This window comes from Mustela nivalis (genome assembly GCF_964662115.1).
Source record: "Mustela nivalis genome assembly, chromosome: 9".
Lineage (NCBI taxonomy): Eukaryota > Metazoa > Chordata > Mammalia > Carnivora > Mustelidae > Mustela > Mustela nivalis.
In genome coordinates this window covers 103,298,822-103,315,801 of record NC_139028.1, presented here as the reverse complement: position 1 = coordinate 103,315,801, position 16,980 = coordinate 103,298,822, and the positions used below count along the sequence as shown (strand labels likewise).

The window sequence follows — 16,980 nt, the reverse complement described above, 5'->3', positions numbered from 1 at the left end:
GCCTGCTTCCCCCTCTCTCTCTGCCTGCCTCTCTGCCTACTTGTGATCCTTGTCTGTGAAATAAATAAATAAAATCTTTAAAAAAAATAAAATAAAATACAGATTAAGATTAAGAACATACATGACAGGGATGCTGGGTTGGCCCAGTCAGTTAAGTGTCTGCCTTCAGCTCAGGTCATGACCCTGGGATCCTGAGATAGAGCCCCATGTTGAGCTCCCTGCTCTGCAGGAGCCTGCTTCTCCCTCTCCCTCTGCCTGCCTCTCTCCCTGCTTGTGTGGGCGCACTCTCTCTGTCCAATAAATAAATAAAATTAATAAATTAAGTAAAATATTTAAAAATAAAAGAAAAAAGAACATATATTACATGGGCCACCTGCTCACTCAATCAGAAGAGCATGCAGCTCTTGAGTTTGAGTCCCATGTTGGGTATAGAGATTTAAAATTAAATAGGGGGACGCCTGGGTGGCTCAGTTGGTTAAGCAGCTGCCTTCGGCTCAGGTCATGATCCCAGCGTCCTGGGATCGAGTCCCGCATCGGGCTCCTTGCTCAGCGGGGAGCCTGCTTCTCCCTCTGCCTGCCATTCTGTCTGCCTGTGCTCGCTCTCTCCCCCTCTCTCTCTGATAAATAAATAAAATCTTTTAAAAAAATAAATAAATAAATAAAAATAAAATTAAATAGGGGTGCCTGGGTGGTTCAGTTGGTTAAGTGTCAGACTCTTGATCTCAGCTCAGGTCTCAATCTCAGGGTCATGAGTTCAAGCCCTGCATTGGGCTCCACGCTGGACATGGAGCCTACTTTTTAAAAAATTAAATAATTAAGCTTTTAAAAAAGCACACATGAAGCAGGTTAATTTGCAGTTAATCTTTGTATGTATAGTGGTGGGGAAATTTCCCAGGGTGGCTCTCCAAATTTTAGTATTGTTAGTAACTACTTTGCTTGTGATAGTAGGGTACCATTTAGTGTGGAGGAGAAAGGAAGAAGAAAAGGAGTTGTATTTCTGCAGTACAAAATTTAGCCTAAGCACATTCTTTTTTAGGATGTATGTATTTGTTTGAGAAAGATAGCATGTGCATAGGTTGGGGGGCTGGGAGGGAGAGAGAGAATCTCAAGGAGGCTCCATGCCCAGCCTGGAGCCCACCTCAGGGCTCCATGTCATGACCCTGGGATCATGACCTGATCAGACTCTCAACCAACTGTGTGTGCTACCTTGGGGTCCTCCCAGCTCCATTCTGTGCTTCCTCTTCATCCTAATCTTCTTAGGCCACCTAACTCTTGTTCCACTACTAAATGTTCCATATTTGGAGAATGCCTTTCTGGCAGGAGCTCCACTTGTCTCTCAGTTGGTCATTTCATCCAAGTGTGACAAGGGGTCTGGCTCACTAACTCATGTTAATGTAAAAAGAAATTCAAGGCCTTTGGGACTCACAGGGCTATTTATATATTTCAAATCAGAATTTATTAACTCAAATATGTTGATAATGGTAGAATTTCGGGTAAAAATAAGGAGGACATTTAGGAAGATGATTTGTTTAGGACCACTAGGGAGATACAGGGGCCTTTCCTGAGAGGCTGGTACTCAGAGCAGCCATTAGTGAGTTCTTTTTAGTCTTTGCAGTCTTATATTTCCTCAGGGGTTTTTATGGGGCTTTTTGTTTGTTAATTATAACCATTGTTTTTTTTTTTTCTAAGTATAGAATAGATGTTCATTATAGAACAAGCCTTATATGTAAGCCTCTGTCTGTAAACAAGAAAAATTAAAACTCCTCTGTAATGGACCCAGTGACAACTGGGATAACATTTTGGTGTAGACCCTTTTTTCTCAAACGTTTTGTTTATTTCTAGAATTAGGATATGCTACATGGTGTTTTTGTAATCTTGATTGTTTTTATTCTACCTCACACAGCTAATCAGTATTTTCACGTGTCATTAAGTATTCTACTACAAAATTCTTTTTAATAGTTAACCTAGTACAGTTTTATTCAACCAGTCACATTTGTGACCATCCAGATTGTTGCCAGTTTCTTCCTCATACCTGTAAATATCCGTACACCTCTACTATATTTCTGAGATAAATTCTCAAAACTGTAATTGATTAGTCACAACCTATGCACATTTTTAAGGCTTTTGGTGGTATTTCCAAATTCTCCTGTAATGTTCAAAACTGTTTTTATCCACATAAGGAAGGGCTTAAATTTCCCTATTCCTGTTCTTGAATTCTGAGCCCGCAGATTCAGTGAAAGTTACACTTTTCTTTTCTCTTTCACCATCAGCATTTTTGTACTGTTAAATCTTTGGGTAGATATTTTTGCTACCCTAAAATTTAGGTGTGTAGCCTTTATGTATATATGTTGCTTTCTGTGTGTGCCCTTTGTAACTGTGTTTTTTTGTTGTTGTTGTTTTGTTTTAATTTTACCTCCACCCAGGGTGCCTGGGTGGTTCAGTGGGTTAAAGCCTCTGCTTTTGGCTCAGGTCATGATCCCAGGGTCCTGGGATCGAGCCCCGCATCGGGCTCTCTGCTCAGCAGGGAGCCTGCTTTCCTTCCTCTCTCTCTGCCTGCCTCTCTGCCTACTTGTGATCTCTGTCAAATAAATTAAAAAATAATAATAATAATTTTACCTCCATCCAAACTTTGTTACCATCACTAATCGCTATGTATGGTCTCATCCACCCCACCCGTCATGTACAGGTGATCTTGGGAGCTGGTCAGCTCATTCAAGACCAGCAAGACCTACTACACCGAACAACTCCTCTACTCTTGTCTTATTATCTCATTAAGTGGGGAAGTCAATGCTTGGCAACTGATGTTCCAGTTGACACACTGTGAGTTTCATTATTTCGTTATTTTTAAAATAAAGTATGAGTTTGGTTATTTTTTTTCATTGTCTTAAAAAAAATTGTAAACATTATGCAGTTCCATGATTTGCCTATAAAATTCAGAGCGTTTAGCTGCTTCGATTTCCAAAGGTTGAAGGCAGTTTATAAAAAGGATCAAAATACTAGATATACATTATTATATATGTGGTTTTCTGAAAAGAAAAAATGTTTATTCTTAAGTGGAAATTGAAAACATACACAATTGCTAAGATTTGTTATTTCTAAGAAACTGTTGAGAGAGTTTTACGCCAACTACCCATTTTTTAATGCTTTTTCTAAAATTGATGTGGAGTTGACACAACAATGTTACATGAGTTTCAGGTGTACCATTATTTTGTGTGTGTGTGTGTGTGTTTAATATAAAGATAAATCCTGTTGAAGGCCAAATAGATGAGGTCACAGGGCAAGTTAGACCCCACACAAAAACATACTAGTTAGGAAAGGTAGGCCAAGCTGCTTTATAACCAAAAGAAAAAGGAGAATCTATTACTTAGAAGAATTACACTTTCAGTAAGATAAACTATCTTCTTTGGTAATATGCTTTCCATAGAGCTTTTATGTACAACTTACTAACAATGTCATTGGGAGACTCGTAATAATATTTTTGTAGAACTGCTGTCTTTTTCTCTGTTCTCAACAGGGAGTCCAATCTCCAACACTTGTCAGTGCTGGAACTGACGGACTCTGGTGCTGTAATGGCAAATAAGTTTGGTAAGGACTAGACTGTGTGAATTTGATTATAAATTTGGCGTTTATTGGATATTCATTAAACAGATCCTTTACCACTTCTGCTGCTTTCATTTGGGGAGGTTCATAAGCAAGCTGTGGCCTGAGGGCTGCAAAAGGGAGTCCATGAAACCCCAGGCGCCCAAATCAGGCATAAACTAAGGGTATTGCATATATAAACATATATATGGGGGCACCCAGGTGGCTCAGTCGTTAGTCTGCCTTTGGCTCAGGTCATGAACCTGGGGTCCTGGACTCCCAAAGACGCTTAGGTATAGTGAAATCAGTGAAAAGAAAAAGGAATGAAAGCACTGTTGATTTAAATGGCTTTTTATTGCATTTATTTGCATTTGTAAAGTACTTCATACTTTATAACTGCTTTTACTTATATTGCTGTTGCTTACACCCATGATGCATTTTATATTTTGAAATAATGTTATTTATTTGAAGTGTAAAATGAGTTAGTAAATCATCTTAGTTGAAAATTGACTCTACTATCACAAATTGACGATTGTCATAACCTTTTCTTTTTAAGTATCTAGCCCTCAGACAATTGTGGAATTATTCTTCCAAGAAGTTGCAAGAAAACATATCATATCTCATCTCTTCTCTCAACCAAAGGCACCTCTGAGCCAAACTGGGTTGAATTGGCCCGAGATGATTACTGCAACTACCAATTATTTACTGCAGCTTTTGTATCCTTTTATTTAAAAGCCAGTTAGGGGCTTCTGGGTGGTTCCATAAGCTGGCTAAGTGGCCAGCTCTTGACTTTGCCTCAGGTCATGATGTCTGGGTCCTGGTATCAAGCCCTGTGGCAGGCTCCGCCCTCAGCAGGGAGTCTACTTGAGAATTCGCTCATCCCTCTCCCGCTCCTACCCTGACTCACTCACTCACTCTCTCTCTCTCTCTCTCATAAATAAGTGAATCTTAAAAAAAATAATAAAAGCCAGTTAAAATGTGTTTTCTGTCTAAATAGCCTAAGGCTCTTATTCTCCCTGTATAATGAAGATTCTTATTGAGATTGGGTGCTTAAAACCCAGATCTCTTTTGAAACATTATATGTCCTCAAGTATTTATTGAATGGCTCTGTATCTCAGACACTATGGTAGATGCTGGGCATCCAGTGGCGCCACCAGTATGTACAGTGTATCAGAGTTGGAAGTGGTTGCCCAGGGTTGAAATACATGGTTAGCCCATAGTTAATTGAGTTCTGAGTTAGGTGACTAGGCTTCTAGTATATAACCTTCAAACCATGTTTGTCTAATATAAGAACATGTGCTCTGCCACCTTCTCTTTACCTTCTTTTTAAAAAATTAAGTCAGTTTGGGGAGGGTATGTGCTATGGTGAGTGCTGTGAAATGTGTAAACCTGGTGATTCACAGACTTGTACCCCTGGGGCTAATAATACATTCATGTTTATTTAAAACTTAAAAAATTATTTATAAATAAATAAATAAAAATTAAGTCATTGCGTGGACTTTGATGTCCAATATGTGTGTGTATACACACATACACATATGTATGTTTGCCAAAAAAGTTAAAAAATCTCCTTATCCAGTGACTAGATGGCCTAGCAATCCCGGATGTCTCTTTCTGGAATGTTTGATGGGAAATTGTCAGTATGTACAATTGCAGGTGAGTGCTATTGAGTATTTCAGGTTTAATCATTCTGGTAAAGAATGGGATTTCAGAAATTTTTTTGTGTGTACATGTTATCTACACTTTAACTGGCTAATAATAAGAACCACAATAATTTAAACTTGAGTGTACCAAAACATGCCCCAGAGACATTTTCTTTACTTCTTTCTTGACCTGTCATTCCTAATGTTTTTTTTTAAGTATCTAACCTAATACAAGAGTAAATTAACAGGATTAGATTTTAATTTCCAGATGATTTCAGGAAATACACCTTTTGTGTTAATTGACCTCTGTCTTTTTCTGTCTTTGAAGAACTTGGGAGTGGTTATCTCCTTATATTTGTTTTCTAATCAGAAAGCACCTTTTATGCCTTTAAGGATTATATTCAACTGCTGCGTCCCTGGTGTCAAGTCAATGTTGGTTCCTGTCGATTTATGCTGGGACGATGCTACCTGGTTACAGGAGAGGGACAGAAGGTAAATTGCATTTGAATGATGAACCAACTTCAGTGCAAAGAGGACACAGTCTCCATTTAACTAGGTTAGAGGGATGGGAGGCATGGAATCCTCTAGATAAGAATAAAGAGGATTAGTACCAGCAAGAGCCATATGGGGATTGTTCAGCTTTCATGTGCTTTGCAAATTAGTTAGAACATGGGAAAACATGAAGAAGAAGGCATTAAAACCCTTTTGTCTCTGTGTTGGTGTTTTTAGGGATGAATTTTGTAAATCAAATTTATTACTCAGTTACATTTTCATCATATACTTTTTTAATTTTATGCTGCTTTCTCATCCTCATTATGGAAGTTTACCTTTTTTTTTTTTTTTAAGATTTTATTTATTTATTAGACAGATCACAAGTAGGCAGAGAGGGAGGCGGGGCTTCCTGCCAAGCAGAGAGCCTGATGGCGGGGCTCTATCCCAGGACCCTAAAACCATCGCCTGAGCCGAAGGCAGAGGCTTAACCCACCAAGCCACCCAGGCGCCCCAAAGTTTACCTTTCTGATTTGTTCCCTGACATCCTGTTTATGTAAATTTTCAAACATGCAGGAAAGTTTAAACACTTAAAATAAACAATCATATACTCACCACTCAAATTCTGCAAATGTTAACATGTTACTATGCTACTGTATATTTATCCGTCAATTTTCTTATTAAAATTAACTTTTTAATAGCATTTAAGTTAAAAAGTGAGATAAGTTAAAGAAAAATATTAAATAATGTGTCAAATAGAATTTAGAATGGCAGACATTGTAAATGTAGCCAGGTCTTAATTTTTCTTTTTTGGCTTTCCTTTAGCACCTGAAACCAGCCTGCCCTTCCCCCACCCCGCGCTCCCCTCCCCTATCCTCCACACCAGTGACTTTTAAGCAGCTAGAACAGTTCATTGTAAGTCATTTTGTATTCTTTTATTTCTCCAGGCTCTGGATTGCTTCCGCCATGCAGCATCTGAGGTGGGCAAAGAGGAGTTCTTGGATCGCTTGATTCGCTCAGAGGATGGAGAGATTGTGTCCACCCCCAAGATGCAGTATTATGATAAGGTACATTATGATGTGGTTTGGTCCTTCTTAAACCACCCTGTGTAAAAATGTATCTGAAATCATTGTTTTGATATTTGGGAAGAAAAGTAATGTAAAAAGTAATGTAAAAACTTAATCGTTCCCTGAACTTCCAAGAGAAGAGAAACGAATTTGCCTGGAGAAATTAAAGAAATGGGTATTTTAATAAAATAGGTGAGTGTTTCTAACTTAAGTGAAATTCCCATCATGATACCAGTTTATTAGCCTGGTCATCAGAACTTTATTGACACTAGTCTTGCCTAAAGCTCAAGGAATTAACTTGGAATACTGTATTTAGCCTTAGTTTAAGATTTGGACCTCGCTGTCCCTCCTGACCTTTCTTCCCGTCAGTGTTTTCTCTGGTCATTTAGTTCTAGAAAGAGTGGTGTGCTTACTATCTCATGCAAGCCAGGCGTACACTCTGTTCCCCTCAAGACCTTTCTACCTGCTATTCCCCTTTTCCCAGAGAGTCAAGCCTCAAGCCTCATTTCATTGAAGTCTCTGTGTCTGTCACCACAACATTTAACCATGCTTGATGTTTAGGCTTTAGGTAACTATTTGTTGTTACCTGTTATTTCCCACCAAAAAGAAAAATGCTACAGAGACAGGCATAACCATTTGGTTCCTTGCTTGTAAAAGAGACAGATGATTTTTTTTTTTTTTAAGTGAGCTCTGTACCCATTGTGAGGCTTGAATTCATGACCCTGAGATCAAGAGTTACATGCTATACTGACTGAGCCAACCAGCACCGCAAGATAGATGAATTTTTACTGAAATAGATTTGTAGCTCTTAATAACCATCCACATCCTTCTGATGAAATTATTTTGAATTCAAAGGATTTTTTCAAGATTTATTTTATTTATTTATTTTGGAGAGAGAAAGCACGTGAGCAGGGTAGGGATGCTGAGCAGGCTCAGCATGGAGCCTGCCAAGGGGCTCAATCTCACGACCCTGAGGTCATGACCTGAACTGAAACCAAGACTTGGTCACTTAACTGACTGAGCCACCCAGGCGCCCCAGGGTTTTTGTTTTTAAGTACTCTCCACACTCACTGTGGGGCTCAGACTCAACAACCCCAAGATCAAGAGTTGCACACTCCACCAACTGAGTCATCCGGTCACCCCTAATTCTAAGGATTTTTAATCGAGGCTGGCTAGATTTGAGGAATTGATAAATCCCCTGAAATTTTGTGCAAAATGATGCTTGTATTTTTTCTGTGGAGAAGTTCTGTAGCTTTCATCACAAGAAACTTACTGATTCAAAAAACATGAAAAATCACTGCTCCAATGGACCCCAAAGCGGGCCTTGGGAAGAAAATACTAGAACTCTCACAAAAAAATAAATTTAGAGGGGCGCCTGGGTGGCTCAGTTGGTTGGACGACTGCCTTCGGCTCAGGTCATGATCCTGGAGTCCCGGGATCGAGTCCCACATCGGGCTCCCAGCTCCATGGGGAGTCTGCTTCTCTCTCTGACCTTCTCCTCGCTCATGTTCTCTCTTACTGTCTCTCTCTCAAATAAATAAATAAAATCTTTTAAAAAAATAAATAAAAAGTAAATAAATTTAGATATGCTAATGTTTTGGGCGCCTGGGTGGCTCAGTCGGTTAAGCAGCTGCCTTCAGCTCAGGTCATGATCTTAGGGTCCTGGGATCGAGCCCCACATCGGGCTCCCTGCCTAGCGAGCAGAAGCCTGCTTCTCCCTCTCCCACTCCCTCTGCTTATGTCAAATAAATAAAATCTCAAAAAAAAAAAAAAAGATATGCTAATGTTTAATATAAGGATCAACTCTGGTGCTCTTTTATGTGGTCCTTTACCACGTGGTCACTTGTCATTTAGTCTCAAGGTAGATGATCTGAAGAGCTGGGACGCGCGTTTAGAGGAGCATCTACGCTAGTCCATTCAATTTCAGTAAATTATGTTTGCCCAGTTAAATTGATTTACACATGATATTGCTTCATTTTAATAAAAATCACCTCCACAATTTTTTTAAAAATTCCTTCAGAGAAGCCAGACTAAGAAAGTACAAGCAAGGGCGCCTAGGTGGCTCAGTGGGTTAAGCCGCTGCCTTCGGCTCAGGTCATGACCTCAGGGTCCTGGGATCGAGTCCCGCATCGGGCTCTCTGCTCAGCAGGGAGCCTGCTTCCTCCTCTCTCTCTCTGCCTCTCTGCCTACTTGTGATCTCTCTCTGTCAAATAAATAAAATAAAATCTTTAAAAAAAAAAAAAAGAAAGTACAAGCAAATGAGGACAATATAGGGCTGATACTTCTCCCTTTGATACAGGCTCTTCTTCATATTGCAAGGTAAAAACAGTAACAGAGTATAATTAGAACTGACAAGAATCAACTGATAACAGTTGGACTTCTCAGGAATACTATTTTAAAATATAAGTAAGTGTACCTTGAATTAAAATGTCAACTCAAGATAATATGAAACCATGAAAATTATTGGGCACATGGGTGGCTCCATAGGTTTGAGTGCCTGCCTTTACCTTTGACATGATCCCAGGGTCCTGGGATTGAGTCCCATGTGCGGCTTCCTGCTGAGCTGGGAGTCTGCTTCTCCCTCTCCTCCCCTCTGCTCCTGCTCTCTCTCAAATAAATAAATAAAATCTTTAAAAAAAAAAAAAAAAAAGGAAAGAAAATTATCAAGGCATTAAATGTATCCTAATCACCTGTAATGAGTATGAATTGGTTACAACTACTTTGAAAAACTGTTGGGGGGTGCCTGAGTGGCTCAGTTAGTTAAGCATCTGCCTTTGGCTCAGGTCATGATCCCAGGGTCCTGGGGTCTATTCCACATCAGGCTCCCTGCTCAGTGGGAAGCTTGCTTCTCCCTCTGCCTGCTGCTCCCCTTGCTGTGCCATCTCTCTCTCTCTAACAAATAAATGAGTAAAATCTTTAAGAAGAAAAACTTAATATTTACTAGCTGCAATCATTGATACACCCTATGACCTAGTTATTCCAATTCTGACTATATCCAGAAACATGCACATATTTACCCAAACGATGTGCAATTATGATCCAGGCAGGTATTTATAAAACTCATACACTGGAAATTCAAGTGTCCATTGACTGGATGGATCGATAAATTATGGTATATTCTTTGAATGGAATACCACAGCAATGAAAGGAAATCGTGCATATAATAACAGATCAGTCTTATAAACATGTTAAGCAAAGTAAGAGAAACACAAAAAAATACCGTAAGATTCAATTTCCATGAAATTAAAAACAGAACAAGTAAAAGTCAGAAGAAGCTGGAAGGAGTCATCTGGGAGCTTTGGAATGCTGCTATGTTTTAATTCTTATTTTAGGTGCTTGTTACATGGATATGTTTACTTTATGAACATTTAATCAGCTGTGTATCTAGAATTTATGTACATTTCTAAATATACGTTATATTTCAAGAAAAAGTATAAAATAAAAACTAAGCACCCAAAACAAAAAGGTGTTTTATACTATTAATAAAGAAAAGAATAAATAAGTACTAATAAAAATAATTCAAAATGATTTTTATCTATTTCATCTCTATAAATTCATATGCTGAGTGTGTTAAATATAAATTAGAGAGCTGTGTGTACATAAGTATAATACATGTGCACATGTGTACACAGACATTGTTAATAGAGTGGGCAATCAAAAAAGTTTGAAGAGCACTGTACTATCTTGTTTAGAAATGGATTATCTCAAACATTATTCTCTTCAGGGGTTTATAAGACTATGGTGGCAATTTATTTTCTGGGCTTTAAATTCATCTGTGACCTAAACAGTTACTAGGAGTTACTACTTTAGTTACTAGCTACTAGAAGTTACTAAATAGTTACTAGCAGTGAAATATAGTGTGTTCCTTTAACAAATACTGAGTACCCACTGTGTACTAAACATTGAACGTAAAAGACCCAATAGGAAATTTTACAGCCTGTTATTTGACAGTAGAATCTAAAGGAAAGTCTTTATTTATTTATTTGTTTATTTGTTTGTTTATTTAAAGTAATCTACACCCACCGTGGGGCTCAAACTCACGACCCTGATATCAAGAGTCGCATGCTCTTCCGACTGAGCCAGCCAGGCGCCCCTAAAGGAAAGTCAAATAGTAACCAAATAATCCTGTCTTGTAGTCAACGTCTTTGATTTAATCTTCATCTTAACTAGTTATCTGATTAATTCCTATTTCAGTTTGAAGTGCACTACCATATTAATTTTAATGGAAACTCCTGTTTCTCCTCAGGTTTTGCGTCTACTAGATGTTGTTGGCTTGCCTGAGCTGGTTATTCAATTGGCTTCATCAATATTAACTGAAGTAGGTGGTGACTGGAAAAGTCAGGTAAGAACTAACTATAATCTAGTTATTTCCCTTAGGATTTGGCATGGACGTGGCATTTTAATTGCCATTGTTCTTTTTCCCTTTATTTGACATTTAGGCTACCTTGAGGACATGCATTTTCAAACATCATTTGGATTTGGGTCACAATAGCCAAGCATATGAAGCCTTAACCCAAATTCCTGATTCTAGCAGGTAGTCAAGCTCAGTCTTTTTTAAAGAAAATTTACCAGCCTTGTTTAATCCACTGAGACAGTTTGTCCTCATGTCCCTTTTTTTTTTTCCTCGTAGGCAGTTAGATTGTCTCCGGCAGCTGGTGGTAGTTCTTTGTGAACGCTCACAGCTACAGGATCTTGTAGAGTTTCCTTATGTGAATCTGCATAATGAGGTAATTTTAGTTGTCCACTGATGACTGGACACAGCTGTGGCAGTTGTCATGCTCCCTACTAACTTTGATATCTGATTGCTTCCCCTTTGTTAGGTTGTGGCAATAATTGAATCACGCGCACGAGCTGTGGACCTTATGACTCACAATTACTATGAGCTCCTCTATGCCTTTCACGTCTTTCGCCACAATTACCGAAAGGGTGAGCAGTTGAAGCCAATTTGTTAGGGGCAACTTTAGCAGTTTAATCATGTTTTATAAAAATGCTGTTTGACTTAAGTAATTTTTACCTTATTTTCACCACTGAATGAGTGTTCTCTATAGGCGTTTGGGGAAATTATGTTTATTTACAAGATTAGCTTTACCCTTTTGAGGATTACCTGCTAGCCTTAAAGACATGCACTTATCCCATTCTAGAACATCCTTTAGGAATCTTCAGTGAGATGTCATTCTATCTATATCTTCTGTCTGATATTAAAAGAAATGCACTTTTACTAGAGGCATCTGGAATTTTTGTGGCTGGCTTTGAGTTCTTGTGCCAGCTTGCTATTGCCTGTATCTTATTGCTGATTGTTTTGAGAGTAAGTTGTAGACTCTTGTTTCGATATATAAATGCTTGAGATGCATTTGCTAAGGACATTTTCTTAGATAACCTCAATACAATTATCAGATTAAGGAAATAAAACTAATTTCATGAATTAACTATAAATATGCTAATGTGATTTTTTTTTTAATAGCACATTCCTCCCATACTGTCCTTATCCCCTGATCCAGAATCACATATTACATTTATTTGTCATGTCTTTAGTCTCCTTTAATCTGGAGCAATTCTTTTTTTTTTTTTTTTAATTTTATTTATTTGACAGACAGAGATCACAAGCAGGCAGAGAGGCAGGCAGAGAGAGAGGAAGGGAAGCAGGCCCCCTGCCAAGCAGGAGAGCCCAACGCGGGACTCGATCCCAGGACCCCGAGATCATGACCTGAGCCAAAGGCAGCGGCTTAACCCACTGAGCCACCCAGGCACCCCTGGAGCATTCTTTTAGTCTGACTTTGCCTTTTAATGTCTTTGATATTTTTGAAGAGTACAGACAGGCCAGTCATTTTTGTAGAATGTATCTTAGTTTGGGGGCGCCTGGGTGGCTCAGTGGTTTAAAGCCTCTGCCTTCAGCTCAGGTCATGATCCCAGGGTCCTGGGATTGAGCCCCACATCGGGCTCTCTGCTCAGCCTGCTTGTCATCTCTGTCAAATAAATAAAATCTTTAAAAAAAGAAAAAAAGACTATCTTAGTTTGGACTTGTATGATGATTAATGAAGTCTTTATCAGAACAACTAAAATGGGGGTGCCTGGATGGCTCAGTGGGTTAAAGCCTCTGCCTTCGGCCAGGGTCATGATCCCAGGGTCCTGGGATCCAGCTCCATGTGTCAGGCTCTCTGCTCACTAGCGAGCCTGCTTCCCCCTCCCCTCGCCTCTGCCTGCTTCTCTGCCTACTTACAATCTCTGTCTGTCAAATAAAATCTTTAAAATAAAAAAATTTAAAAAAAAAGTAAAATCTTTGAGATGGAGAAAAAAGAAAGAACAGCTAAAATGCAAAGGGATTGATGTCTGTTTTAAGATCACATTTTACGAGATAACCACTGTGGATTTCCCTTGGAACTAGTAATATTTTTTACCGTTTTCACTCAGAACTTTTCATAAGGCTTATTGCTGATTTTCATTGAAAGAATAGATGGAAGTAATTAATAAACCTTATTCTTAATTTTCCTAATGGGGAAACATGTTTGCATGTTCCTTATATTCTTGACTCATACAGAGGGGACATGTAGATGATTCAAGATCTCTCACTGCTTTTATAATAGCAATATCCATTACATCAACCTGGTTAAGATCACTTTAGTTGGAAGTGCCTGTGTGGCTCAGTCGGTTAAAGTATCTGCCTTTGGCTCTGGTCACAATCTTTGGGTCCTGGGATGGAGCCCTATATCAGGCTTCCCACTCGGCAGAGAATCTGCTTCACCCTCTCTCTCTCTTCCTCCACCCCTGCTTGTGCTTTCTCTCTCACAAATAAATAAATAAAATGTTTAAAAAAAAAAAAAAAAGACCACTTTAGCTGAATTAATATTCAGATCTTTCTGGAGCAAGACTTGTGCTTCTAAAAAAATGTCTTAATATGGCAGGCACTCGGAAACATTTGTTGGTGGGGGAAAGTCAAGTCAATTTCTTTTTTTTTTTTTAAGATTTTATTTATTTATTTGACAGAAAGAGAGAGCACAATCAGAGGGGATGGCAGGTAAGAGGAGAGGGCAAAGCAAGCTTCCCGCTGAGCAGAGAGCCCGACGCGGGGCCGTCCCAGGACCCTGGGATCGTGACCTGAGCCGAAGGCAGACGCTTAACTTACTGAGCCACCCAGGCACCCCGTCAATTTCATTTTAAGTAAAATTATATGAATTTAAAAACTGTTGGAATGAAAAATACTTTCATTTAAAAACTAAAAGAAAGGGGTGCCTGGGTGGCTCAGTGGGTTAAAGCCTCTGCCTTCAGCTCGGGTCATGGTCCCAGGGTCCTGGGATCGAGCCCCGTGTCGGGCTCTCTGCTGGGCAGGGAGCCTCCATCCCTCCCCCCCTCCCCGCCGCCTGCCTCTCTGCCTATTTGAGATCACTGTCTGTCAAATAAATAATTTTTTAAATCTTTAAAAAAAAAAAAAACTAAAAGAAATGTTAAATGCCTTTTGGTTCTTGGAGTCTCATGCTGCCTCAGAACAAGATGTTTTTCAGTATCTCACTCAGCCCGTGTGACTCAAATATTGTAAAGATAATTCATTCATGAGCAGAGCATCCAAACATTTCTTGGCTGCACTGGGTGGAATTAGGTAAAAATGTGGCTGAAACTAGGACTCTAGTCTTTTGTACTATCTGAGAATGTAGTATCTAAAAGTTAGAAGTAGGGGCACCTGGCTGACTCAGTTGGTAGAGCTTACAACTCTTGATCTCAGGATCATGAGTTCAAGCCCCATGTTGGGTGTTGATCACTTTTAAAATGAATGAGTGGGGCGCCTGGGTGGCTCAATTGGTTGAGCAACTGCCTTCAGCTCAGGTCATGATCCTGGATTCCCAGATCCAGTCCCGCAGGGAGCCTGCTTCTCCATCTGACTTTCTTCCTCTCATGCTTGCTCTCTCTCTCAAATAAATAAAATCTTTTTTAAAAAATGGAATGAATGAATGAATATCAGAAATAACATTTACAGATTTTTTTCTTTTTTTAATTGTAATAAAATCCACATAAATAACAAGCAATTTTTAGTGTTCAGTAGTGTTACGTATATTCACATTACTGTGTAATCAATTTCCTCTTGCAAAATGGAAACACTAAACTCATTAAACAGCTTCCCATTTCTACTTCTCCAGCCCCTGGCAACTATCATTCTACTTTCTGTCTCTGTGAATTTGGCTACTGGAATCATATCTTATTTGTCTTTTTGTGACTGGCTTATTTCACTTAGCCTAATAATCTTCAGAGTTCATCCATGTTATAGTATGTGACAGAATTGCTTCCTTCTTCTTTTATATGTATATGTCACATTTTGTTTATCCATCCATCAATGGACACTTGGATTGCCCCCATCTTGGCCATTATGAGTAATGGCTGCTGTGAACAAGGGCATACAAGTATCCCCTCAAGACCCTGCTTTCAGTTTTCAGGCTTTATGCCCAGAAGTGAAATTGCTGATCACAAGGTAGTCCCGTTTTCAATTTTTTTTTTTTTTAATTTTATTTATTTATTTGACAGAGATCACAAGTAGGCAGAGAGGCAAGCAGAGAGAGAGAGAGAGAGAGAGATGGAAGCAGGCTCCCAGCTGAGCAGAGAGCCCGATGCAGGACTCAATCCCAGGACCCTGAGATCATGACCTGAGCCGAAGGCAGTGGCTTAACCCACTGAGCCACCCAGGTGCCCCCCATTTTCAATCTTTTGAGGATCTGCCATACTGTTTTATATAGCCGCTACATCAATTTACATTCCCACCAGCAGTGTACAGCGGTTCCAGATTTTCCACATCCTCACCAACACATGATTTTTGTGTGGTTTTAGGTTAAATCAGTTTTGTTTTACGTTTTAATATTTGGTAAGTATAACAAAGTTTCTAAAACTTTTTTTTTTTTTTTTTTTTTTTTAGATTTTATTTTTTAAGTAATCACTACACCCAACATGGAGCTGAAACTTGAAAGCTGTATGCTGTTCCGAGCCAGCCAGGCATCCCTCTAAAACACATTTTTGAATTCTGATGTTTAATTTATTATTGCCTTTTAGCTGGTACAGTGATGTTTGAGTACGGAATGCGTCTTGGCAGAGAGGTTCGAACTCTGCGGGGACTTGAGAAACAAGGCAACTGTTATTTGGCTGCTGTTAACTGTTTACGACTTATTCGTCCAGAATATGCATGGATTGTACACCCAGCATCTGGTGCAGTGGTATGAAAGCTTTCCACCTTGGAGTTTGGGGATCATTTCACTTAACTTGGCTTGGTCCTTTTGAAACTATCACCTCGTTTTGTTCCATTTTGTTTAAAATTTCTGCTGGGATATTTATGAACTTCATCTATTTTTGCAGCAATTCCTTTGTTATATATTACCACCCCTTTAGTTCTCAAGTTTAGAATTATTGTTGGAAGAAGTATTTGCAGAATGGTTTTGAGTTAAACCTAATTTCAAGCAAATTACTTAATTTTTTGCTACCCAATTATCCTCTTGTATAAAATAGGGATGATCATGGTGATGATGATATCTGCCTTATAGGATTGTTTGGGTATTAAATGAGGTAATTCATATAGAGTGCTTAGAACAGTGACAGTGCCTGGCCTGCAAAAAGTGCTCAGTAAATGGTAGCTGCTTTTATTTTATTCATTTTTGTTAATTCCATCTACACATAACTGTTTTACACTTTTAAAAAGTGCTGATGGCGTCATATATGTGCAGCTACTCATGTTGTATATCATTCGTGCATGTACTAGGCTGTTTCCCAGGGTCTGTGGTGGAGAATATAACTCTGGAACCAAGGAAGGTCAGGTGGTTTATATGGAGTTAAGTCAACATCCTTAGACCCAGTAACTGTTAGAACTAGCTAAGTGGGTCAACTTGGCAAACAACTCCGTAGTTACAGAACCTTTGTAAGTGCCATGCTAGTTGAAATAAACATAATTTATGTAGAGAGAATTTAAGCATGAAAGCTCTGGATCACAAATACTGAGTTAGTAATATCGAAATTAGATACAGATGACCCTTGAGTAACACGAGTTTGAACTGCACAGGTCCACTTACACACAGTTGTCTTCAATAAATGGAATAATGTAGGGGCACCTGGGTGCCTCAATCAGACGCCAGACTCTTGATTTCAGCTCAAGTCATGATCTCAGATTCATGGGGTTGAGCTCCGTGTTGGGCTCAGCGCAGCGTCTGGTTGTGATTCTCCCTCTCCCTCTCCTTCTC

At 39.1% G+C, this 16,980-nt stretch overlaps 1 protein-coding gene across 1 annotated transcript in view; it reads left to right on the top strand.

Annotated features, from left to right (window-relative positions):
• NUP160 (nucleoporin 160) overlaps window positions 1-16,980 on the top strand; it is a 52,957-nt gene that overhangs the window by 27,920 nt on the left and 8,057 nt on the right. The window contains exons 18-28 of the mRNA XM_082747515.1: window positions 2,687-2,820; window positions 3,515-3,585; window positions 4,136-4,295; window positions 5,166-5,235; window positions 5,616-5,714; window positions 6,659-6,778; window positions 11,025-11,120; window positions 11,218-11,312; window positions 11,409-11,505; window positions 11,599-11,704; window positions 15,806-15,966. Coding sequence (XP_082603641.1) covers window positions 2,687-2,820; window positions 3,515-3,585; window positions 4,136-4,295; window positions 5,166-5,235; window positions 5,616-5,714; window positions 6,659-6,778; window positions 11,025-11,120; window positions 11,218-11,312; window positions 11,409-11,505; window positions 11,599-11,704; window positions 15,806-15,966 — 1,209 coding nt within the window. The remainder of the gene's footprint in view (window positions 1-2,686; window positions 2,821-3,514; window positions 3,586-4,135; window positions 4,296-5,165; window positions 5,236-5,615; window positions 5,715-6,658; window positions 6,779-11,024; window positions 11,121-11,217; window positions 11,313-11,408; window positions 11,506-11,598; window positions 11,705-15,805; window positions 15,967-16,980) is intronic.